Source organism: Melospiza georgiana, chromosome 5 (assembly GCF_028018845.1).
Source record: "Melospiza georgiana isolate bMelGeo1 chromosome 5, bMelGeo1.pri, whole genome shotgun sequence".
Classification (NCBI taxonomy): Eukaryota; Metazoa; Chordata; class Aves; order Passeriformes; family Passerellidae; genus Melospiza; species Melospiza georgiana.
The window spans coordinates 789792-815483 of NC_080434.1; the positions used below are offsets into that span (position 1 = coordinate 789792).

The following is a 25692-nucleotide window of genomic DNA, read 5'->3' on the forward strand; positions in this document are numbered from 1 at the left end:
GCAGTTGCTAACTTGAGTGCTTGTACAGTTAGTCCATAGTCTGTCTCTCTGGGTTCCCACTTCCCAGTCTATGGGATTTGATTAAGTGCTTAGAAAGCTGTGACACACAATATACATCTACATTTTAGAAATAAAAAGTTTCCTTCCAGGTGTAAAGAAACAACAATGTCATTGGAAACTTCTTAATTTATTAAAATACTAAGAATTTAAGAGTCTGCAACCCTACAGAGCCTTGCCAATTGCTCTATACTCTCCCAACTCTGGGGCCACTTCAGCAGTAAAAGATGGTTTTAAATAAACCTGAAACATCCCCTGGGAAAGATTCCTCACTTCAAGTAATAAGAGCAGATGCAGAACTTGATTAAAGAGAACAGATGTTTGAAGAGCGTTTTTCTTTTTAATTTTTTAAATAGGCAAATTTAAGTTTCAATCACTTATGTTTTATTTGATAACTTTCATGCTTGCTTAGTAATTACTAAATGGAATATAAAAACTTAAGAGATTATTACACAAATGTCAAATGACTTTTCAAATTAATGTTTTGAAGTCCTTGTTTATTATTCTTTTCGAATAATTTTGGTGCTATGTTTTATATGCATTTTTCAGCATTTAATCATGTTTTCTTTCTTTTCAGCTTCTTAATTAAATGAATTCAAGTGGGATTCACTTAGAGCTGCTTACCATGAAGATAAGCTATAACTGCTGTTTTTAGCTCACCAATATTACATGTATTCAAGAATCTTTTGTTGGTTCATTTGTTTTTGTGATAATTTATATAGTATCGTGATAGAGAAATGAATGCAGTTTTATGCAATGAATGCATAATTTATAGAAACATATAGTAAATATCTCATTGGGAAGTGCTAAAATGCTATGAATATAGTGTGCTCAAGAATTTAAATAAATTTCAGTATAATGGGCTTCTGTTTAAGTCTTCCTTATTAACTGTACTACATGGATCCAAAGGGTATTTCTGAGATTTTTCACCTGAAGTTTGAGACGTGCTTTTGAACTGAACAAAATAAAATCAGTTCTTCAGTTACAATTAAGAGACACACCCTGGTGGAAACTATTATTTAATGACTACACTATATTTAATGACATGCTGAGCCATTAACATAAAATTCTATTCTACACATTTTCATCCTGGAGTTCTCTTCCTGACTCAGCAGTGTGTAGAATACATACATTATAAGTTCATCTTTCTCTTATGCCAAAGGATGAAATTCATAATGGAATTCATTGTGTTGTAGCAGTCAGAACTCAGATCCTTTTAAGGACTGAGTCTGTGGTGACAGAATGGGAGGGTGGGGAGCAACAATATTTTATAACCTAAAACATGCTTATTTTCTGAAGCAGCAACAGGAGGAAGGTATTACTCAATGGTGCTTGTAACACAGTACAGGTGAGCCTACTGGAACTGGGGTTACAGCAGTTGCCAGTTTTATGTGTCCACTGAGCTCTGTGAAAAGCCTGTGTAGGAATTAGTAATGCCATCTAAAAATGCCATTTTTTAGCAGTTCACATCTCATATTGTGTGAATTAGTCATAAATCCTTATATACACCTACACAGTGTATTCTCAGTGGCTCAGGAAACAATCATCACAAGATACTCTACCTCAGTCCTACTTCTTTTCCTCCCTACTGGCAGTTTTCCAACTGGAACTTTTTCAAGTACCAATTCACTGTCAGTAGCATTAGGAATTTCTTCATTCATAATATAAAAATGCCTCTAAATATGAGGAGAAGATTGACTAGACTTTACAAAACTCACTTTATCTTATGTATTTACTATTTCTTCTCCAGAAATACTGGTATGTTAAGAACTGGGAAACATTTTTGGACAAGATAAAAAAAAAAAAGAAAGAGGAAAGACAGCTTATATCTTACACAAAACCAGAGCAAGACCTACTTACTCAAAACACCTGGTTCACTGACTGGTATGGACTGTGAAGGGAGTTGCAGCCTTTTCAGAGATGCTTCAGCTGTTATGCAGGAAGGCAGATCAGCTTGCCCGTGATTCCAGGTGAGTGGCACGTACCACTGGAAGCCAGGACAGAATTTGCAAGACCTTTATGTCAGTGATAGAGGCTTGAGAAAGGAGTGGAAAAATTAAGTTGTATGGTGTTTAACAACAGCCCTGGTATTACAAGCATTCAAAGCCCTGGTAGGAAAATAAATAAATCACTAGGACAGTTATCAGGCTAATGGCTTAAGGATGGCACAGCTAGATCTGCAGGTGACAGAGTGGGGCTGTGTGAGAAATATGACATAGAGTGTGACAGCACAAACATCTCACAGGGAAAACAAGAAGCAGAGCACTAAGTCTCCATGGCTGGAAGTTGTATTGTAAAAAAAGAATTAGAACTGTGCTGCTTGATCAAGATGACAAGTGACTAGAAAGTGAAAGAAGAAAAACTGCAAGTTTCAGACAGGAAGTAATAGTGAGAGATCTTAAGACCTTGTGCTAATGAGACTAAATATTTCAGCTTAAGATGAGGTAAAGCATTCCAGTGACACATGACTGCCTGCTGGAACAGCTAATGGATCTCACATAGTATTCAACCCAAAAGCAGCAGCTTGAGTATTGCATGGGTACTAACATACTATGTAAGAGATATTCATGGGATAGGTACTCTGTAACAAGAACCACAGTACAGTACATGTTGCTGTAAGACAGGAAAAAGTGAAATCTGAAATCATTTGGAGTATATTAGAAATAAAGGCAGTTAATAATGCAAACTACCCCCCTCAAACAACAACAAACAATAAGCAAAAAGTGAGACACCTACAAACAGCCCGGTGGCTGTTTAATACTTCATTAGAAGCACAGATAAAATATGTGCCACAATTTAAAAAGCAATTAAAAACACAGCAGCACACAGATCAAGTGTAAAAACAACAGGTTCAAAAACAAATCATCTGAAAATGATGCTCATCATGGTAGCATGGTCTTCTTAAAATACACCTAAAGCAGGGAACTAGTCAGAGTTGATGACAGAGGTGGAAGAAGGGGCACCCATTGATAAAGACTGTGACAGAGAAGCCAAATTCTCTGCAGCAGCTAGGCCAGAAGGTTTAGGTCAACATGGTCTGGCACATTCTGTGTAATTGTTATAAATAGATAAGCTAGGTGCTGGTAAGATCTTGGGACCAAATAGCATTTATCAAAGAGCTCTGAAAGAAATCAAATGTGAGATTGCAGAACTGCTGAGCAAGGTGCCTTTACCTATCATTACAGATTGCCTCTGTGTCAGAGGCCTGAGAGATGGCCAGCACAGCTGTCACCTATAAAAAGAAGAGTCTAGAGGGAAAGCTGAGCTACAGACCAGTGAACAATTTCCAGTCCTGATGGGATGGTCTGGTTGGCAATGAAGAGTAAGGTTACTGAGAGCAAGGATAAACATAGTCATCTGAAAAAGGTGTAGGACTTATAAAGGAGAATTTAGGTTCACAAAGCTTGTAGATGGCTAAAATAGTGTCTGAAAAGCACAAGGATAAAAACCCCTTGGTAAGGATTTATTAATCTAATATGGAATCGGAAGAGATGTCCTTCTTGAAAACCCAATTAAGATACCAAGAGAAGGATAGGGCTTAATGAGCACTTTTGATGGCACTATGCATCCTTCCTGGAAACTAGTGCTGGGACCACTGGAATACATCTTCATCAGTGATGTGTAGAAAATGCACAGGCAGCGCAACCTGTGTTACAGATGAGCTCACAGTACTGTGCTGAGGGAGAAAAGTCCACCAAAACTTTGATGGGTAAGACTTGGGTGTTTTGATGGGTAAAAACTTGGGAATACATCTAGAGACCTTGTTCACCTAACACTCAGGAAAAAGACACAAGTGAACAAATTTTAACAGAATTTGTCAGTGTGCACCGACAGCCCAAGAGGAGATGTTTTGTGTCGTCAGTAGAGGGGTTTGGGTAACAAGAGAGCACAAAATTACAACTACACAAAATCTTTGTGGGCTCCTGTTGAGTTCTGTATGTAGTTGTGATCCATACATCCCAAAGACTGAGCAGTTCAAGGCACAAGTGGAGATAAGCAAGCAGTGTCTCTTAAAAGAGCTCAGATTCTAAACAAGCAGGAGTATGGTACTAAAAAACCTAAAGACACTTTTCACTAGTTCATGCTTGCAGCAGTGGACACCTAAAAACTTTTAATAAAAGAAATCCTTACTTGAGGATCAAAGTATAAGAGATTCATAGAAGCAAAACCTTGCAAAAGAAAACGTTAAAAAAAAAAAAAAAGGCACTATACTTTTTTCAATTAAATTTAACTCCAGATACTCTTCAGAAAAGCCAAATAAATCTCTCTCGGCAGTGATGTTAAATGACATTATCAAGGCTCAGTGTCCTGTTAAGGACCTAGAAATGACCTCCACATGATTGCAGGTGTCCCATCAGGCAGAATCACACACGAATTCAGGACCTCATTGTTAAATGATTTAAGATATCCTTTGAGCAAGTTAGCAACTCTGGGAGTTATTCTTCCAATTCTTTGTAACACATGAACAATTGAGTATAATCTTGCTGTCTATGTTTGGTAGTACTGAATAACTATATTCAAGAGAAAAATGTAATGTAGACATATTCTCTAGTGTTAGCTGAAGATTTTATACTCTTATTGAAGTTTTTTACTCACCAATATTTCTGTCCTTGAGGATTTTGACTCCCATAACTTTCATTTCCAGATGCACACGCACACTTTTCCAATAAATGCCTCATTAGGTGTCACCCTGGTTTTTTAGGATTTTCTAAGCCTTCTGATGCTGACATTCTTGTAGTGAACTTTCTCACACACTTTCTGTAAATAACTCATTGTTTTGCATTCCTTTATGGAGGAGGAGAGAGTTGATGGGCTGTTGGTTTGACCAGGGTCATTGGAGAGGTGGCACTGTCACCCTCCAATCCACTGCCACTTTTGGAAAACTATAAATGTTGGAGTCAGAAAATAAACTTCCCTTTTTCCTCACCTTGAGAACAGTGGTGTGCGCTTGTGGTTTTTTGTGTCCTGTAGTGACAATTAGGAGTTCTTAATGAAAAGTCTTCCTGTAGAACATCTCAAACCCAGGAGCAGGCATTCCCCTATGCTCAGTCCATGTATGAACAGTAGCACTGTGTTTTTCTCTGAACTGTGGATGCATGCTACACACACTAAGGGCTGTGCAGTGTCAGAGCTTGTTGTCATGTGGCAAACTGAATCCCCATCATCCGTGAGGATAGGTCAAGCAACTCAAGTCTAAGTTCCTTTGACATTGTCATATGGAGACAGAGGAACAGAACTTTATGGAGTTGTTTTTAATTTTATGTTACCTATGCTAAAAATGTAAATTCAATGTCCTCCATTTACCCCAGTTAGCTATACCACTATGCACCAGATAGATGAAATTAATAAGCAACCCCAGATTTATTTCTTTTTGCAACACAATAAATGTATGACGCCCAAAGCAGCATCAATCTGTATTTTCCAGGGATGTTTTTACTCTGCATTAACACAGGTCTGTATATTTTCAGATTAGTAGCTTTCATAATATTAGTCAGTGCTGGTCCCTCTAGAAGTACATGAATGAAATAGAGAATATTTTCTGGTTTGTATTCAGCCTTTCTGCCTTGCATTTTAAATATGCATCACAAATATACAGAGCAATGAAGAAGCCTTAGAAGTTCCAAACTTGGAAAGCTTTGTTTTATCTTCTAATAGTTACATTTTTGCTCCAGGAGTCTTACTCTGGAGAGAAAAAAAGCCTGAAGGTAAGTCATTACCGAGCAGTGCTTCAGGCAAAAACAGTGCAAAATAAGAGTTTATCTAAGGATAAAGAGCACACACTACCATAAGTATTTGTTTCCCCTCCAGTAGCACTTGGTGCAGGAGTTTCATTCTTTGGTTTTAGGAATAAAGAACGGGAAGCTTTACCTTATGTTTAAGAAGCTGATTGAGTCCTGTTCAGTTTTAGTTTGTTTTGTAATAGTATGTATTTTCATTAGAAATTGAGTCATTCAGCAGAATGAAGGTAAACATACTGTGCTAATGAAAATATTTAGTTTTAAATTATTTATCTAATTATTTAGCTAAATAAATAATTTTATTTATCTGAAAATATTTTCACTGGTCAAAGCTAGTGGAAGTTATTGTTAGTATTAGAAGGTTGCAGCCAGTTTTTGCCCTCAAGAGGGTTATCTACCATCAGCACATCTAATAAATCTCCTCAATTCTGACTTTGGATGTGGCCATCTATCTGTCCCAATAAAAAGTCTAGTCAAGGCATTTGAAACTAGGAATAATCATAGCTGGTGCTGTACAACCTTTATCCCTTCCTTTTGTATGATTTCTCACTCTCCTCAGCTGTGTTTACATAATTCTTTCCTCCACCTCCATGTTGGATAGAGCCATGGCAGGTGGGTGGCCCAACTATTATGGCACTCAAGATCCTCATCAGATAACTGCTGTTCAGATGCCCTGTTTTCTCCAGGGTTTTCAATCTCTATCCCATCACCTCTGAGCTTGGCTGGGTTGTTCTGTGCCTTCTCCGAGAGTTCCAGTAACTCAGAGGGGCCGGCCCAGGCCGACGCGGCCTCTCCCCCTGCACACACACCCATGGCTGCCGGGCCCAAGCAGCCTCAGCTCCTTGCCACCCTCCCTGCTGCTCTCCTTCTAAGCAGATATCTCAGAAGAGCTCTGGGCTGGCCCAATCCCCCCGCGCTTGGAAGCAGAATGATCTTTCCTTACCACAGCTTGCATAGTGTAAAATTCCAAGAGGAAAAAAAGCTAAAAATCAGCCTGTGCTGTACAGAGACATCAGTCCAGAGACCTTCCTGCAGTTACCAGTCCATTTGTTTCTGGAAGACAGGCTTAAAGCACAACAAAACAGCAGATAGATCTTGGCTAAAATGAAAGTTTTCAAACAGTATTTTTCATGCAAACATGCAATTACTTGCACCTAAAATGTTCAATTAGCATACAATGCAACAAAAACTCGAATACAGAGAATATGTAGGAAGAGCAGAGTAAGCATTTCTCCAGCACTTCTCATTCAGGAGCAGCAGGACATAGTCACAGCTCATTGCTTTATAATGCTGCCTCTGTCCTGAAGCCACTGGAGGTTCATTTCAAGCTTACCCTTACAGCTCAGTTATTTGGAAATTTTTATAAGTTCTGGGAATTTTAATGAGTATTTTAAATGCCTCAAGTTAAAACATTACTGATAGTAATGGTACAACTTCATCCTATATCCCTTCTGTAATCACATCTGTCAAAACATTAGCCCAGCTCTCCTACAAGAGCTTTCTTAGTGGAATTTCCTTAAAGGAAGATTTCCTGCTGGGCCTGTAGCTTCTTCCCCAGACTGGTTTCACAAAAAAAAAAAAAAAAAAAAAAAAAAAAAAAAAAAAAAAAAGAATAAAGGTAAAACAGTTTCTAAACCACAGACACACACATTAGAAGACTGCATTTTAGTTCACAGAATCAAAATAGTGAAAGCATTCATGCCAGTGCATTATGACAGCGAACATAGCCACTATAATGTATAATTAAGGCAGACAGGTAACACTAAAAAAATCTAGCCACCACAGATCTGGAAACAGGGTTTTTTCATGCTTTGAACTGTTGCCAGGTGAGGCAATTCTTAGGAGGGCCAAGAAAATTAGTCTTAAATGGCTACATAGCTAAATATCAAAATATCATAAGGTCCTAAGAGCTCTGTCCCCACAGAGACTCCGGCTAGGAGAAATGTGAATATAATATTCTTACAAGTAACCTACACCTTATTTCCTATGTATTCAGGGACATTTGAATGCCTCTAGAGACTCTGATTATAATAAAATTTAGTTTCATGAAAAACTGAAAGTAAACATTTTGATCACTATGAGCTCTTCAAAGAAGTTGATAGTATTACAAGGCATAGCACAATAAGCCAAGGAGTCCACTGTCCCATAATAAACCTCTCTCTCCTTAAAATCTCCTAACCTAATGATCTTACTTTCAGCCTTCCTTTCTTGCTAAATCTCAGGTACATTAAAAAGCCCTCCAAATTTACTGTTCCCTCAAGAGACTCTCCACTGCTAGCAGTGCACAAGTATCATCACTTTTCTTTCTGAAGTGGCTTGGTACTTTCAAGTGTCATTCACATTGAGAGATACCTTAAGAAGTGCATTAAGAGACTTTGTTTTCACTTGGTTGTGCTTTCTGGGTCACACTTCCTTTAAACACCTCTTCTGTCTGATTCATTTCAGGAAAACATTAACATTTAATGTCATTACAGGCTTAAGTAGATATTTATCATCCTCCTGAGGAAAGGAATTTCCTTTTTGCAGGCTGCAATTCTTGTGACACTAATATAAATCAACACTGAAAGGTGTTCTAGTGTGTCATGTATTAATAAAGACAAAAAACTAGGCAAGATAATAGAGATAAATGAAGATGTATAACGAAATGGCTTGAAACAGACTAGCTTTCAGCACAATTTTCAGGTGGGGCAAGGCAAGCAGCAGTACTCCCAGGAATGTCAGAAGTCTAAAAGCAAGAGTACTGCTCAATATTTAGATTCATAATATTATTATGTCAGTGCATTTAGCAGTAAATTACAGATACAAATGTACTCTTAATAGACACCAGCTCTCAATTATCATATGCTAGCTGCAATTAAATAACAAGTTTCCTGGAGTCTACTTGCCATACTTCCCAAACCAATCTTTGCATTGTGAAGAAATAATGGAATTATATTTCATTCTCTTCATAAATATTACTTGTATTCAGATATTCTGAATTCAGTCTAAATAAATCCTTTATTTAAACTTTACAGGTTAGTTGCAGTCAACAGTATCAGGTATCCAGGTAGGTAACTGATAAGTCTACTCCTAAATAACATAGATAACCAAGAAAACTATTCTGTATGTATGTGTGATGTAAGGAACTCCTGGCATTCAGTTCTCAGTACTAAAATATGCACAAAGAACCCAACTGCACTATTTTTACAAGGCAGAACATAAAATTAAGTTTTTACATAATACTGATGATAGGAAATGTCTGGGAGGAGCTCATTCAGCAGAAATTCTCTACAGAGAGGATGCTGTGTGTGATTTGAGTTTATCAGAACAACCGTAGGAGTAATTTGGCTTGTGGATCTGACATGCAGCCTTCTATGTAATTAGGATTACAGCTTTATGAGATACAAAATAATGAATAATCCTGGCTTATAAAAGCAACAATTACATTTTACATTAATCTTTTCTTATGTAAAGCAGTTGTCTTCCTACTTAGGAATAATTGATTGGTTTCCAATTTGCTTAGTTTAGGAGACTGCTGGGCTGAGTTCTTCATGCATGCTACCAGCAGGCACACATTTGTGCTAATTATCAGTATCATCTTCAAATCCTGATAAAAAGTGTCATGGCGAGAACAAGAGCATTTAGCGCTTCTGATAAAGAAATTCAGTCAAGCTTACAAGTCTCATAATAGAAAGCAACTTTGTGTTTACAAGTTATGTCTCCTATACTTTCCATTGCAGTTATTAGTTTCAACACTAGACTATAATAGGAACAGAGATCAGGGAACATGAAATATGAAAACATGGAAAATTTCCACTTATAAACAAAAGTTATGAATTTCCAGTATTTGCAAGCAGATGTGAACTCCAGAAGATGGTAAAGGTAACTGGCCTGTAACCAAATGCAGCGGATCAAAACAAAAACAGAAGAACCCCAATGCATGTCTATAGTGATTTTCCCTCCGGCTGCATGGAGCCGCACGTCCCAGGTGCTGTGATGGGAGGCACAGGCTGCTCTGCTCCCAGCCAGGCACAGGCCAGGAGCGAAGGACGCGGCTCCCTCTGCCAGGGTGCTGCATCTCCTCTGCTGGCACCGTGCGGGCACCAGGCCCAGGGGAGGCACAGGGAGCCGGGTACCCACAGCACTGACCGACATTCACCGCACTCTTGAGAAGCACAAGGGAGAAGATGGATACCTAAAACCTAGACATGTTAGAGCTCGTCCTGTACAAGGAGAACACAGGTAATTTTGTGAGGTCTAAGAAAATCATCCACTGAGCAAGGATACAGTGGGAAAGATAACTCTAGGTTAAATGGCTCATGGGTTGGTCCATTTTCATCACAGCTCCGCATAGAGTACCTTCGTAAAACTCTGCCTTTAAAAACTGCACGGCCTTTGTCATCCAAACTTCAAGGGGAGAATAGAAACAACTCAATTTCAGCTATCTCTGATCAAGAAAATCAGGAATCTCAGACAGATGCAGCACTTGAAATGGCTTCACATGTCCCATACAGCAGTTCTGACAAGGAGACTTGTCCTTTGTCTTTTTGGTTCCCAGCACAACACAAAAAAAGTCTGAGTCAACAGGATATGCAAAGGAGTGCTTTGATAAAGCTATAACAAACATTTACATGAATGTTCATGTAAATTCATTTACATGAATTTTCAGAAAGCAATGTACCAGCATCCTTCCCCCCACTGGGCTGAAGTCCCTCAGCTGTGCCTGGGACAGCCCTGCTCTCCAGCAGAGCCCGTTCAGCAGTGAGGACAGCTTCTGTCACACAGCACCATTGCCCACAGAATCCACACCACCCACCCCTCTTGGGCTTCCTTGCTCTCTGTAGAGCTTTGGGTGCCTCCTCCTGCTCTTTTATTCCCATTTCCTTCACCTGTACCTCATTCATGAGGTTACCCCTGGCCTTGCCCCCAGCACGTTTGTAAACCCTGGTGGTGCAAGTACAGGTGTTCACTGGAACCCTAACCAAAGCTGAATGTGTTACTTGTGTGAGTGTGGCTACCTTTTAGAGTAGCTAAATTAAAATTAGCAGTGGCTATTTTAGTTTGAAAGCACTTTCCCTAAAATATGTATATTCATTAATATACTATTGTAGAGTTAGATCTATTATCTTCCTAATTATACTAATTATAATACTAATTATATTATATTAATTTATATGCTTTTTTTTAATGGTTATATTTTGTTCAAAGTAGAGAACAGTTCCAGAATTCAAAACACAGAAGCTTTGAAACTATCAATATGAACATAATAATGGAAGATACTGCTTGCACTTCTTTTTTCCTTTTTTGATTGACATCATTGCACTTACCAATATATCTGAGCTATTGCCAGAATCTCCTGCAAAGGATGCATTCATTAAATTTTAAAGCTCGGGTGTGCAGTGAGTGACTGCCTGTGAAATGAAAACTCTGTTCTAGTGAGATTCAAAGCTGAACACAAGCTCAAAGGAAAATTGCTTCTCTTGTCAAATCCTTCTTAAAACTTTGAGCAGATTTCCACTTAATCATCTTCGAATTCACTTGCTTCCTAAACTAGTAATGCTTATTTGTAGTGTGGCCGAGATTATTTTGTATTTATTGTTGGAGCTGGGCAGTACTTCCAGGTTGATTGTGAATAAGTGGATACCTTTGTCTGAGACAGTCCTGGAAGGGATGTTTGTATGACTTGAAAAACAACCAAACAGATAATCTGCAGGACTCCAGCTACAAAGAGGAGGCTCCTATTTCTCAGGCTCTGGCTACAAGTCTATGGTCAGATAACACTTTTCACATGCTTTTTCAGAAAGTATCATGCCAAGTACTTTAGCATAGATGTATTGGGATTTTTCCTTCTTTGATCTAGCTGCCTTTGATCTAACAGCTAGTGTTTAATTAAGACTAATCTGCTAACGAAAAGGAAAAAAATTGCAAAGGAGAAAATTGATGGCCATGCCGTCACACACAGGTTACCCTCTGACAAGGTCTGCAGCGTTGTCAGTGGGAATCCTTTTGATGGACTTACTGCCTGCCATTGCTGCTCTTGTCCAACGTCGCAGGGGTACAGTCCATCAAAGTAACTGCTCACAAAGTCTGTTGCACTGGTGCAAGCTGCCAGGATGAGAGATGCAGTTACACTCTGAGCAGTACTGCGCCTGAATCCATTTCCTTCTTTTCCCTTTACGCTAAGAGGGAAAATGATGAAGAGAAAATGCTGCCAACTTTAAAGAACATTACTTGCAGCTCCAAATGTTAAACTCTTGCATCCTTTTTCTAATTTCAATGAAATTAAAAATTTGTGAGAATAAAAATAAAATTATAAACGAAGAAAAATAACGCAAGATCATTTTTCTGAGAGGTGTGAAGCTGTCGGTGACATCCTGTAGTTGCATTGCTCTTGGCAGACCCACACGGGTGGAAATCCTCTCACCCCTGCCAAAGCCCTTGCTGAGTCCCTGCAGAGATTTAGCACAAATCCGGACAGCCACTCCACCAGGCATGCACTCCCTTTGGCCTCAGGGCTTCCTGGCCTGCACCGGGCACAGACACCATTGTCTGGGTCCATCTCAGGGCTCAAAGAGCAGCCACCCCCGGCCCAGCTGGCACTGGGGATACGAGGCAAAGAGGGGGCACATCACCCCGAGGGTGCATTTTGCACACCACTGTCACAGCTCCTCTGTCCGGAGGCTTCTGGAGGAGAGACCGTGTCTTCCCCCAGCTCTCCCCTTCTTACCTGCAGGGTTTCCTGCCTCTGGAGACAGCTCCAGGTGTGTCTGCTCAGAATGGGGGAGCTTGCTCTCAGAAAGCATCGTAAACTCTCTACGGAGCGGCTCACTAAACTCCAAACATTTCATCTTAATGAAATAAACAATTAAATAATACTAAAAACCTTGTTGCATTTCCTGTATTGAATCCTACAAAATTTGTCGATTCTTGAGGAAAGGTAGGGTCTGAAGTTGTTTAAAGGAATGAAAGATTTTGGCTCATTTTGTGAACATCAAGAAAATGAGTGAAAATTAGCAGCACATATCCCAGAGAAATGCGCAAGCCACGGTTGTGGTTTGCCCATTTAACTGGTAAGATGTAATATGGCCAAGGAAAATGGAAGATTTTAGATGCCAAAACCTGAGCCTACTTGGAACTATTGATCAGTTAAATCAAAAAAATAAAGCAGAAAATATAATGGAATAAAATAGAATAGAATACAATAGAATAGGATAATAGAATAGAATAATAGAATTGAAAAGACAACAAAGTGAAATGAAGTGAAATAAAATAAACAAGATAAAATAAACCAATAAAATGGAACCCCTCCATATTAATTGTCATAAATTGCTGGAGTCTAATCAATATCTTAGAATTGTATCAAATCTACAGAATTCAGTGGAAGTGTCAGTGAACTGTGTCTAATAAGCTGTAATGATTGATAAAATTATCCACCATTTGCAATTACACATAAATATTTTATGGAAAACGTCACAGTTGCAAAATTTGACGGCTAGACAGAATTACAATTTGTGTACATATTTCAAGGAAATTAAGTGCAAATTGTAAATAGATTTTGATTATTTATGTGTTTTTAATGTTTCCTTAAAGGGTTGCTGATAGCTTTTCCTGCTTAGTTAAGCTACACATTTATAAAATGCGTATTACTGTTGCAAATAATCTTTCTTCTTCTGTTCTCTGTGTTTACTTCGAGGGAAATTGCTGATCATTTCATAAAGAATTTTGAAGAATTTAAGGGTTCATAAAATCTAATCATAAAAATCTCTTCACATCTTCATAGCATGTGGAGTAGTGTATGTGTTTGTTGTCTTATCAGTATGTTTGTAAAGTAATAATCTGCATAATTGTTTGGTAGACATTGATGTGGTAGAACTCTGTTGCCTTTAGACCTTTCTCCCCTCTGATCACTGTTTGCACAGCACCAACTTCTCTACTTTGCCTTGATAAGTGTTGTTTCCCAAATAATACAATGAAACATCATTGACTACAGATTTCCCCCACGCACAAAATGGTTTGTTTCACATTTATTTTTACCTGTTACTATTGTGGTTGCACTCGGTCAGGATTGGTGATATGTGGTGTGTAAGTGCATGCAGCTGCTGGGGAAACAGCTGCAGTGTTCTGCCTTTTTCCTCAGAGTGCCACATAAATCAGTGCATGAGGTGTGTGAGCACATTTTGATGTATTTGAAAATATTTATAACTAGGTGTTTGCAATAAACTTCCAGGGATCTGGAATTTGCCCTCCTGATTGCTCTGAAATTATAAAAATATATTGAGCCTCAACTACATTCTGCCAGTCATTTCACCCTTTGAACCTTTGCAGATGTTTATTTCCTAAGCATGTAAATATTCTGACTGAACAAACTGCATCTGCTTTGCTTTGTCTGCATCCCATGAAATCATTACATTGTCTTACTAAACTCTGCCAGGTTCTGAATGTCTCTGTGCTTGCTTACAGACAATGTCTGCATGCATCACTTGTAAGGGACCTTGGGAACTTGCACACAAAAGAGCACTTGGCCCCTTCTTCACCATAATTCCATGGATTTTGTGTTTTGTCAATCACTGATGTTATCAGAATTGCATCTCATTTCTGTCAATGCCTCAAGAGGAGAAATCAGCTCTAAAGTTTCCACTGATCCATGGAGGGACAGTAAAGCAATGGGGGAAAAGCTATGAATGTACTTGAAGAATGAAGATAAATTTCTCTTCTGATGATGTTGTGAAATGTTTTGCTCCTGACTGCATCTGCCTCTTAATTTGCATTCTTTTTATTCTGTAAAGAGAAGGGAGCTGCAATTCATAACTACATTTATTTGCTTCTCATCAAATTCCTTGGGATTTGCCCATCAAAGAAAAATGTTTAATTACATTGTCAGGATTCATTTAATTGCCTTTTGACTTGAAATTCATTTCCTAGCATGAAAAACTTTTTAAAAATCATAGGTCCCTTAGGAAAATTATTTTAATTCCTTTAACAATGACACTGATATTTTACACACTAAAAAGAGGCAACAAATCTAACTTTGTAAGCACTTGGCACAAAATCGATGCAAACAATAATATGAGCAAATATTTATAGAATCTAAAAAGGAAGTAAATGTTGCATAAACAAGAGAAAAAAAAAAAAAAGGCTTTGAGTAGAGAAGGAACTGCCAAAATAAAATGAGCTACTGCTGTCAATAGCTTGGCAAAGAGACAAACTGCTCCCCTGACTCACCTGGTGCTTGTGCAAGGTGGCAAAATCCAAGAGCAGCAGGAAAGGCCACAGCAAGGCCTGGCAGGTGAGCACTCCCTCATCTGCTCTCCTGACCCTGTTTTAAAGAGAGATGCATTTATGGAGTTAACAGTAGTGAGTACCCAGAAAGCCTCACCTAGCTCAAACACTTTCTGTTTAATCTCTGTCAAGATGTTTTTCTTAATTCTTGTGCTAGACTGGTGGTAGGAAGATGGAAATGGGTGGTCTCAGGTGGCCTCAGAGAGGGTATCTACTGTGAGAATCCAGTTTATGGTGCTGATGGTATCTACATTCAAAAACCCTAGGTACAGGAAATAATTTCTTATAGTCTCCATTTAATCAGATTTTTGCACACATTATGCTCTCCAAAGTCTAATTAACCATTAGGTTAGAGATAATCTCTTACATCTAGGATCATTATAATGATCCCTTACATATTTCATTTTTAGATACCCAGCATATTTTACTTTCACTTTTAATCTTTTTTTTTTCCTTTTTTTTTTTTTTTATTAAATGAAGCAATAAGAGAAACCTGGCTAGCTTTAGACACTTTGGGTATAGTTTTTGAACTAAGTCTTTGACTGCTCTTTCTGCTGATTTACAGGAGCTGACAGATGATTAAGGCCATGTGTGTCCAATCACCAAGAAGCTATTTCCCTTTCTACATTCCCTGATTGACATGAAAGGTGAGAAATGAAAAGTTCAAACAGGCAGTAGCAAATGAGATAATTTTAAATTTACCACTGTGAACAGAAAGCAGCACTTTGCATTACCAAACAGACAGAAAATAGTGCCCCAAATGTCAAAATTCTGACAGTGTGATAATTTTTATCCAATTATGGTTTTGACTTTCTTTTTTGTAAGCACAAAATAAGATATTATTATGTTGTATCCTAAGGTCAACAAAATGCATTGCATTATATTTATGTGGAATTGAGAAAAGGAAGGGAAGGGAAGGGAAGGGAAGGGAAGGGAAGGGAAGGGAAGGGAAGGGAAGGGAAGGGAAGGGAAGGGAAGGGAAGGGAAGGGAAGGGAAGGGAAGGGAAGGGAAGGGAAGGGAAGGGAACTCTTGAGATAGCTGTAGAAATAATTCCAGTTGTAAAGGCTGACTAAAAGATGGATGATATAAAAACAGAATAAAATCAGAAGTGGGTGTACTTTCTCTTGAAACTTGTTGAGGGCTGCTGAAGCAGGAACCCAGTTTACATCCTGGGAATGCATTAGACAGGGAGACAGACAGACAGATGGACTCCTTGCAGAAATGGGACAGCTGCAGCCAGTTCCACATGCACAGACTTCTGTTCTTTAATCCCTAGTGGTTCCTGGGTTGCAAAACACTGTATTGGGATGATGTGAATCGATTTATTCCAGAGTGACAACCTGTCACCCAAATGCCTGAATCACGTATAGATATGGACAAATATGCACACAACTATGATGCAAAGTTAGGTGCCTTTGGAAAGAGTACAGAAACTCATACTTCTTGGTTGTGCTTCTCATGAGACACTAACTGAACAATATCCCTTCTCAGTCTTTATGCTGAAATTCTATTTTAGTGTAAGATAAGATCATTCCTCTTTTTGTACCTAAATTTAGCCAGCAGACAACAGCTTCAGTCAAACTTGGACCCCTGTTCTTGTCCAGAAAATCCTTAAACTCAGTATTTGAAATCATCATTGCCTAATCAAGTGCTTCCAGTAATTTAGAGTGCAGCACAGTTGGTCCTCTCATCATGACAAAAAAGGTAGCCAATATTTTTAAGACTTATAATTTTTTTTGTGTTCCTGAAAGGATGTTTTCTGTATGGAAAATTTATTAAGCGGTGACATAAGTAATACTAGAACTTTGTGCCTTGGCTGCGATGTTATATGAATCTGTTGGAATATAAATTCTAGTGGTTATCTGTGTCTGCAGAAATAATTCATGCTATTGTCATATTTATACACCAACAATAGAAAACAAGGAACAAATCCAGATGAATGAGATGAAAGCAAATCCCTCTTGTCTTTGTGTCTGAGAGTCTCAACAGGTATGCACAGCATCCACTCTTTTTTACAAGTCTCTAGAGCAATCAGGATTCCATGAGATTACATTTCCTGCTTCAGTGAATATTTGGGAATTTATTGACCACTTAATCTCATTTGGGATTATTTTAAGATTTGGAAGAATGAGTAAAAGAGAAAAGCAATTAGCAGGATACACCCAAACCACACACCGTTGTGTTTGTCAGGCCGGAAACTGGTGGCAAGTGACTAATAAGCCCTGTAGAGAGAGTTCTGCTCTTTTATTACCCATTCTCTGAAAACATTGGGCCAGCTTCCCACTACAGAGGGGTCACAGTGATGCAGAGAAGGAATTCAATGCCACCTCACTTTCAATGTGTCTCATGGTCTCAGAAATACACAGTATGCCCAGGGAGCCTGTAATGGTTAATGTTGTGTTCTAGGTGCAATCTCACTCCATGTTTTCAACCCTGAGAATAATTCTTGTCAGTGAATTCCCTCATGATTTTTGGTTCAGCTGAAAATGCTAATGTATTGGAATGCATTTGCTAGCGGAATAAGAAAGAGCTTTTATACTTTATAGTTACAGATTTTTATTTCAGTCCCAATGTGTTTTTATATTTCAAAGTATTTGACTCTTCATCTTTGAGATAAATATAATAAGATTAACCCAAATTTTTATCCCAGCTATTTTAATTTCTATGTACACTCTGTGCAGTGTAGGATTTGGTCATGTTCCAGGCTCATAATTGCCTTGCAGCAGAACCTTCTTTGAGAGTGCTGTGGGATCTAACCTTGAAATACTTCCCTAGTAAGACAGTAATTTTTATACTTTTCCCAAAGGTTAGCTACTTGGTAAGGCTTTCTCCTTTTTTTAAGGGCAGTTTTACATCTGCAGAGTTCATGGTACTACTGAGTCCACCTCATTTTCCCCATAACCCAGTTGGTGTGGTGAAATTTGAGCACATTGCATATTCCTTTATGTAACAAATTTGAAAACAGCCTATGTCTCCGTATTTAAGTGATTAAATAGTATTTCTTGCCTATTAAAAAAAAGCTTCAAATTATGAGGCTACTGAGATTTGTATGAGATTTCCTTTAATGTGTCAAATAATTCTTACTTCTAGCATTATCCATGAAAGACAAGAAATGTGAAACATAAGCTCTGTCCTCTGTGGGCAGATTGCCTCTGGCAGCTAAAACTGAAGGAATGGACTTCGTTACCCTACATCTCCAAAACAGCAATAGTTGCAAAAGTCACAATATTGCCTTAAGGTTATTTCTTATCTTACCAAATGCCTTCAGGGGACAGTCAATCTTTGTTCTTTCACACACATTGAAATACAGCTCACATTCATTTTTAAGGGAAAGAGAGGTAAGAATTTTTTATATTTTTAAAATTCTTTGAATTTTTTTTTTTTAGATTAAATAGGAATAGCTAGTGTCTGGGTATGGCCAAACACAGAAGATGTCAAATATAATGGAAATATTTTATGCCTTTCTATAAACTGTGCAGTCTGCAAAATTCCAAAGTTAAAGCAATGATGAAATACATCTGTATTAATATTTTATTTTTATTTATATTATTTATGTGAAAATTAAATGCTCTGGCCTAAGACAGAAGAGGGCCAGGAGATGATGTGCTATCATTTAACAGCACATCATTTGGAAAGCAAACCAAACCAGTGCCAATGTTTATAGTCTATAGGTTAAAGTTTCCAAACATCTTTTCTAAAATCATCCCAGTCCAAGACCACTGTCATGACTGAATGTCATGCTTGTATGGCAAACACAAAACATGTGAGTGATCTGATGAATTGCATTACACATTTAGTAATTTTGATTTAATATCGGGGTCAAGGTGGAGAGAGACAGCTAGAGGCAAGTAAAAAGGTAGAAATGTGCAGTAAAAAGGACTTTCTGCCTTCAAGGATAGTCTACTCAAGAAGCTTCTTAAAAGTTGAGCTTTTCATCCTAGGAAGAAAGAGTGGGGGAAATGACTTTAAAGTCAATACTGTATCAGTTTCTGCACAGGTAAATGCCATTAGGAAGGAGCAATGCAATTGGGAGTCAACAGGAGGTTGTGGGCACGCTGGAAATGTTCCTGGACAATCTGTAGCCAGCTCTGGGAGAAGTGAGAAATCAAACCATCAGCCAGACTAAAAAAAATTAGAGGGTAATTTACCTTCTGAAAATGTGGAGAGAACAAGAAGTACAGAGAAAACTGTTTTATTAGGAATTTCGTCACTTCTCAAGATGATGTGTGCTGATTGTTGTGCCAGCATATGACCCAAGGTGGGGAAAGCATCTAAAGTATCCTGTTGCCTGCTTGGGATGTCTCTCTTTCATCTGTTCAGACATCCAAAAAAATTCTTCCAAGTACTTTTATCCTGCTTCCTTTTGTGATCTGCTTGAATGAAGAAATATCTTCTGAGATGTAATTCAAGCTTTCAAGATGTTTTAAGTCCCAGTTCAGAAGGACCCAGGCATAAAACATCTTCTTTTATAGCAGAAAGAGCCTGCCACCTTGACAGCTAAGGCATCCTTGTTCTTTCTGAGCTGGAGGGTTGACAGGAGACAAGGAGAAACCACTTTCATAAGGGCTGTGTCCTGCCTTTGCAGAAGTTTGTGACTTCCACTGTGCTGTGTGACTCCCACTCTTCATGCAGTAATCCTAAGGAATACTTCTCCCCAGAGAAGTAACATCCCACACCTAGAGAGAAGTGCTCCTGTCTTTCTGCTTCCCTTGGATTCACACTTTTGTGAGTACAGGGATGCAGGTTCGGGGTGAGCCAGAGATGGATGAGACACCACAGAATCATCAGGACTTTGCAAGAGGGAGTGGTTCTGCTCTGGAGCCAGTCTGCTCCACCTGCAGCTGGGCTGGTGCTGCTCCTGGTAGCACAGCACAGAGTCCCTGTCTCCAGGATGAACCTAGGGACAGGAAAAGGAAGAGCACATAATCAGAAATATGAGTCTCCTGTATAAATCACCAGGTTTTTTTCACTTAATTTTCTAGTAAACCTCCTATTTCTAGCCCTAAATTTATTTAAATTCTATTTTGCAAAGCTGATCTTGGCCGTGAGTGGAGCATGCAGGCACAGATGAGAGTACATTTTGTGACAAAGGCTGGAGCAAATCTGGAGCCGTGCATAGTGCTGGGGGATTTATTTAATGTTTATCCAGATCACAGCAGTATTTACAGTGACAGCCATTGTGCAATTCCCACTAGAATTTAAACTAAAAGAGCTATTGTGCCCTAATATTTTTCAAGTAATGTCTGACTTCCTTCATTATCCTGCTATAAGGAATTCCATCAGCATTTCTTTTGCATGGCTGTTTCTACCTAGGGTAACAGCCTATATGAGTAAATACAGGTCCTAATCTTATAAAAAAGATCTGAAGAACATCATAAGATGATCAGTAAGTTTCACAGGAGATGACTGTTTCTGCTAATTGGCAATTCCTGGAAAAAAAATATTGTACATATTAATTATATAAGTACTATATTGGTGGTTCAGGATTTTTATGCCCCTTTTAATCTTCTGTTCTAAAAATATCCCTTCAACTAAGAAAACAAAAATCAGAAAGCTTCCCAAAAGACAGAAATGCTATTTACTAAGAGCATGGCTTTTCTGACAAGTGCCAACTGACATTGCCAATGATTATAGCTGCATACATAAAATATAAAAGCATCCTGCAAAGGGTGTGATGTTCAAATTCTGTTATGAATTTTAATCATGGAAAAGTATGGTAGATGACTGTGCAAAAATAGTTACTTCTATTTGCCTGTGTACATCAGCCTTGTGAATTTTGAGAGATGGTGATTATGTCAATATCTAAGTGTAAATGCAACCAACTATATTCTTCAGTTAATTCTGATTTATTTTGGTGATAAATATTGAAAATGACTAATCCAATGCATCTGTTGTGACAAAAAACCCAGATTGACTACATATGTAACTAGCACCGAGGAAGGCAATTCTGCTGTGGATCCAGTCTTATTTTGAGTTTGGGGAAGATGGTTGTTGCATACAAACTTGACCTGATATTTAATGACATGGGAATCCCCTTGGATCAATTAGTTATTTTTTGTTTACATTTCCATTAGGTGAAATTGTTTCCCAGTTTGGCACTGCTTACCACAGTTACAGAGCCTATGCAGGATTTATGCTGCACATGTTTTCAGCAAGGACAAATCTAGCATATCCAGAGAGATTTTTCTCCACAAACCAAATTTATATTATCATTTTGTAGGCTGCTACTTCTTACTGAGTATTAGGTCCAAGCTGACACTCTTTCTGCCACCAGCATTTATGATGTTTGATGTTTTGGATGGAATATGCATTAACTGTTAAGTTTGGTTTGAGTTGCCTTGAGTTGACAAGGGGTGTATGGGCTGTGAAAGGATGTATTGCATTTAATTACCTCTTGGAAAAGTAGTAGTAGAAGTAGCTGGGTAGAATACCACAGAAGGACATAATCTTCTGAAAAAAATTACCTCCAGTGACATTACACCAATTAGAATGTTTACCTGCAATTTTTGCTCCTCTCTGAATCATTTAAAGAAAAGAAAATGCTACAACTTTCATTTTCTTGCTGTGATGCAAACATAACAAAGTTTTTCAAACTGCAGTGAGGTTTTTTCAATCTTTTATCCATTTGAGGGTGAAAATTTAATTCAAGAGGTGCAGCTGACACAGATTAGAAGGCAAAAACCACCGATTTTTTATTTAATAAGATTAAAACAACATCTGATTATTCACTCCTGAAAAGGATTTTCAGAGTCTTCAGCAAAAGGAAATGCTGGAAGGAAAGGAGATAAGGATGGGGATGACTCAAGCACGACTGCTTGGACACCTGAAACTGGCAATAAATGCTGACCATGAATGAAATCTGCAAGCACAGGAAAAAAAAAAAATAGCATATTTCAGGTATAGGCAAACAGCATCCACTTTAAAGAGTCTCATTATATATGATAGGTGAAACATTGGTGAAAGGAAAATGCATGTAAAATCAAATAGTGGTAGGGGGTTGATTTGTTTATTTGTTTTCTCCTGAATTGTTTTCAGTCCAAGTGCTGGTATGAACTACCACTTTGGGAGTGGTGTAGTTTACATTCTCACTTATACAAATACTTTAGTGAATGGCTACGTGACAATCTCATATATTGTTGTTTCAATATTGATCAATATTGCAGAGGTTTAGGTGTGCTGGAAGATAAAAAAAAATTATTCCAGCTTTGAATGGAATTGCCAAAATAAGCATTATGTTGACAAAGAAGTTTCAGATCTTTGGACCTGAATCTGGACTTATGAAGACCACATCAGCCATGTTCCATAAATCCCACCCTTTCAGTGTAATTAACTTTCATACTTTATTCAGCTTCAAAGGCATTTAATCAGCTATGGCTTAAATATGGTACCTAGATTTTCCAAAATAGAATAAATATCTAGTTCTACTTTTACTGTGATCCAGGGTCTACTTGCACTTACTGAAAAGGCAGCAGGATCATACCCCATAACAAATAACTCCCTGACAGGCAGGGACAAAGACTAAAATTAAGTTTCACTCCATGATGCTTTACTCACTGCGCTTGGTCTGGTGGGGACGGAGTGAACTTTCTTCATAGCAGTCTCTGTGCTCCTGTGCTTTTGATTTGTGGCTAAAATGCTGGTGTTCACACAGTGGTGTTGGAGCTGTTGCTGAGCAGGGCTTGCACAGGGCCAAGGCTTTCTATGTCTTTCACTCTGCCCCCTCAACGAGGAGCCACAGCCAGAACAGCTGCCCTGAGCTGACAAAGGGTTGCCAGATAACAGTGTGCATCACTAAATGCATGTTGTTCCGTTCCATGTAACATCGTATGCATCATTAAATGGTGGGGCAGGCTTTCCAGGTCTGGGTGCTGCCCAGGGACTGGCTGGGCACTGGTCTGCTTCTGAGAGGAGCTGAGTGATTGCCTTTGTATCACTGCAGTTCTTTCTGGCCTTCCCTTCATTTATTAAACTGTTTCAATCTCAAGACACTGATCAAGTGAGTTTTTCTCAGTTTTGCTCTGCCAGTTCTTTCCCTCACCCACCATGATTCCTAAGATGGACTTCTGGTCACACACCTTTGCTTCTTTGTCAGTGAGTGCATCGTTTTCCTGTGTATGACATGCTACAGTGCTGTACAATGCCAGCTGTGCTGAGAAAATTATTAATCATAACTTGCAAATTCGAGGTGGCTTCTTATTTTTTGCTAGAAACATCAATGATAATGTCTGGGCAAAGGTTATAAGATTTTAGTTTTAGAGTTTAATTTTCAAAGTGGTGCAAATACCTCTCCTAAATTCTGCCTCTGATGGTTTTCTGGTAACTAAACTTCGCCCAAGTACAAGCACAGTCATTTGCTCAAATTCAAAAACGTTTTAAAAAAAAATTCCATAATCCATACCATAATATTCTTCCTAGCTTTTGCTTGTACTCTACATTATTGTGCTTAAAATTTGATGGGTGTTGCAGAAATACCCAAATTTATACAGGGCTTAAAACTCAACCAGCCTTTAGCACTTTATTTTCACATATATTGCATTGTTTCAGGCAAACAAAACAAATTTACCTTCAATAACGTATGCTTAAGTATCAGATACACTTATATTTCTAAATTCTTACAGTATATGTCTGTATACAGTATATACATCTGCATACCAGTTTCAAAATTACTGCAAAATCAATACATTTTAAAAACTGTGATAAAAAAGCATAGCAGCTCAAGGCATTTCTGTCCAAGTTGCTTTCCATTAAAAATATTGTTTCATATCATTCATCTTCACCATGTTGTGTTTCCTTTGGGCTTCTATTGCTATACCTGTTATGTCAGTCCCATTGTAGCAATGACAGTGATTTATCAAGCACATTAAATCTGCAGAATCTCTAGCTAGAAAAGCTAGTTTTTCAAATATTAAATCTCAGATGTGTCACATTTAACCTGCCCTGAACTCCTGAAACAACTCTGTGCTCCTTTGAAATGAAATAATATTTGATTTCATTAGCAAACTTTTTGCCTCAGTGTAACATAAAATGTCAGCTGCTGAAGCTAGATGTCTTGCAGAAGCTTAAGAATTATTTACACAAGGAAAGCCAACTTATCCCAAAGATTCTGTCCCTCTTAAGCTTATCTTTCCCTTTACTCTCTGATATGTCGCTGCCTCCTTCAATTTCCTCTCAACACAGAATTGCCTGGCTGTCTCCTAAGATGATTTCTGCCATTTGCCTCACTGGGCACAGCACGCCAGGCTGTGCAGGCTAGCTTGTGTTACTTTGTCAAACCAATTCCTGATTTAGAACTATCTATTAGATCATCTTGAAGTCTTCCCTTTTTCTGTGAGCACTAATGTTGACACATCTAAGAGAGCACGGGGAGGAACATAAAAGGCTACAAGAAGATGCTAAGGGAAAGATGAAAAGAGCAGAGCACATTTAGCTTTGTCAGACACAAATGAATAGATGTAAGATGACAGATACAAGTGTAAGGAGTTAGAGGAGTTTTTCAGGTTGGTCAGAGGAAATAATCAACATTCATGGAATAACTGTGTATGATGGATGTTTTTTATAATGGTATATATAATGATGTCAAGTGTTTTCTGAGCACACTAGGAAAGAAAATTGTATGTTTTAAAGAGCTTTAAAGGTAGGACAGACATTTTCAGGAGTGGGAGCAAGGGAATAACCAGCACCCATGGACCTCCTTCTACTGCATGTTGTGGGGAGTATCTGTCCTTCTGAAAGTCTTTTCTCTCACCTGGCCATTTTTCTCTGCAATAGATTAAGAGCAATGAAGAGAAATACAACTAAATGAATATTGACTGAACTAGATATACATAGAAGTGCATTTTCAGAGAAATAATTCACATTTTCTTTCACATACTGAATGATACTGCAAGAGATACTCACTAGCTGTGTTTTTTTAGAGTGGATAAGAATTCTTTTGGGGGAAGAGCTGATTTCTCCTTTGAAGGAAAGATATTAAGGTTATAATCACCTATCTACATTTTAAAATTATCATAACATTTTCCAGCGGTGGAATCTCTAGACTAGAAAGAGTAGTATAAAAGCTTTGGGCTGACTTGATACACATGGATGGATTTCAGCATCTAAAAATAAAAGGTGTATTTACTATATCTCTGTTGTACCTTTGAAACCTAAAGTTACTTTATCCTACTCATAAGTAATCTCACTCAGTGCCAAATCTCCATTTTATTTCAGTCAATTGAAAAACTCCTTTTACCTGCAATATAATAATACAGACCCAATAGATATAGCCTTTAGGTAAGTTATCATCCATTCCTGTTAGGCATGGCTATCACTTGCAATGTAAGATTGTATGCCAGTGGGCTGAACAACCAGCCAAGGAAGATGAATAATGTTCTCACCAGTGCCAGAGTTTCAGTCCCTGTCCTCAGGGCTTACTGTTATTGATTTATAAAACAAAATATTTCAAACAAAAAAAAATCCAGCCAGAAAGAGCCAGAAAATTTTCAGCTTCATCCCGACTGCTTCTGCCCTTCAGGCAGGGTTGATAAGGTGGAGATTCTGGCTATTACCACCTTGCCTTCATAATTCTGCAACAGTTTCTATGTTACCCTCTCTGCATCTAGGGGATCAGGATATTCTTTCATTTCTGTGGAATACTTT

The 25692-nt window shown here is 38.3% G+C and overlaps 1 protein-coding gene across 2 annotated transcripts in view; it reads left to right on the forward strand.

Annotated features, from left to right (window-relative positions):
- TUSC3 (tumor suppressor candidate 3) overlaps positions 1-920 on the forward strand; it is a 107310-nt gene extending 106390 nt beyond the window's left edge. The window contains exon 10 of one of the 2 annotated variants that reach the window (XM_058025015.1): positions 635-920. In XM_058025015.1, coding sequence (XP_057880998.1) covers positions 635-650 — 16 coding nt within the window. In that variant the 3' untranslated portion in view covers positions 651-920. The remainder of the gene's footprint in view (positions 1-634) is intronic. The other variant, XM_058025017.1, reaches the window with a different exon arrangement.
- The last annotated feature ends 24772 nt before the right edge of the window (positions 921-25692 follow it).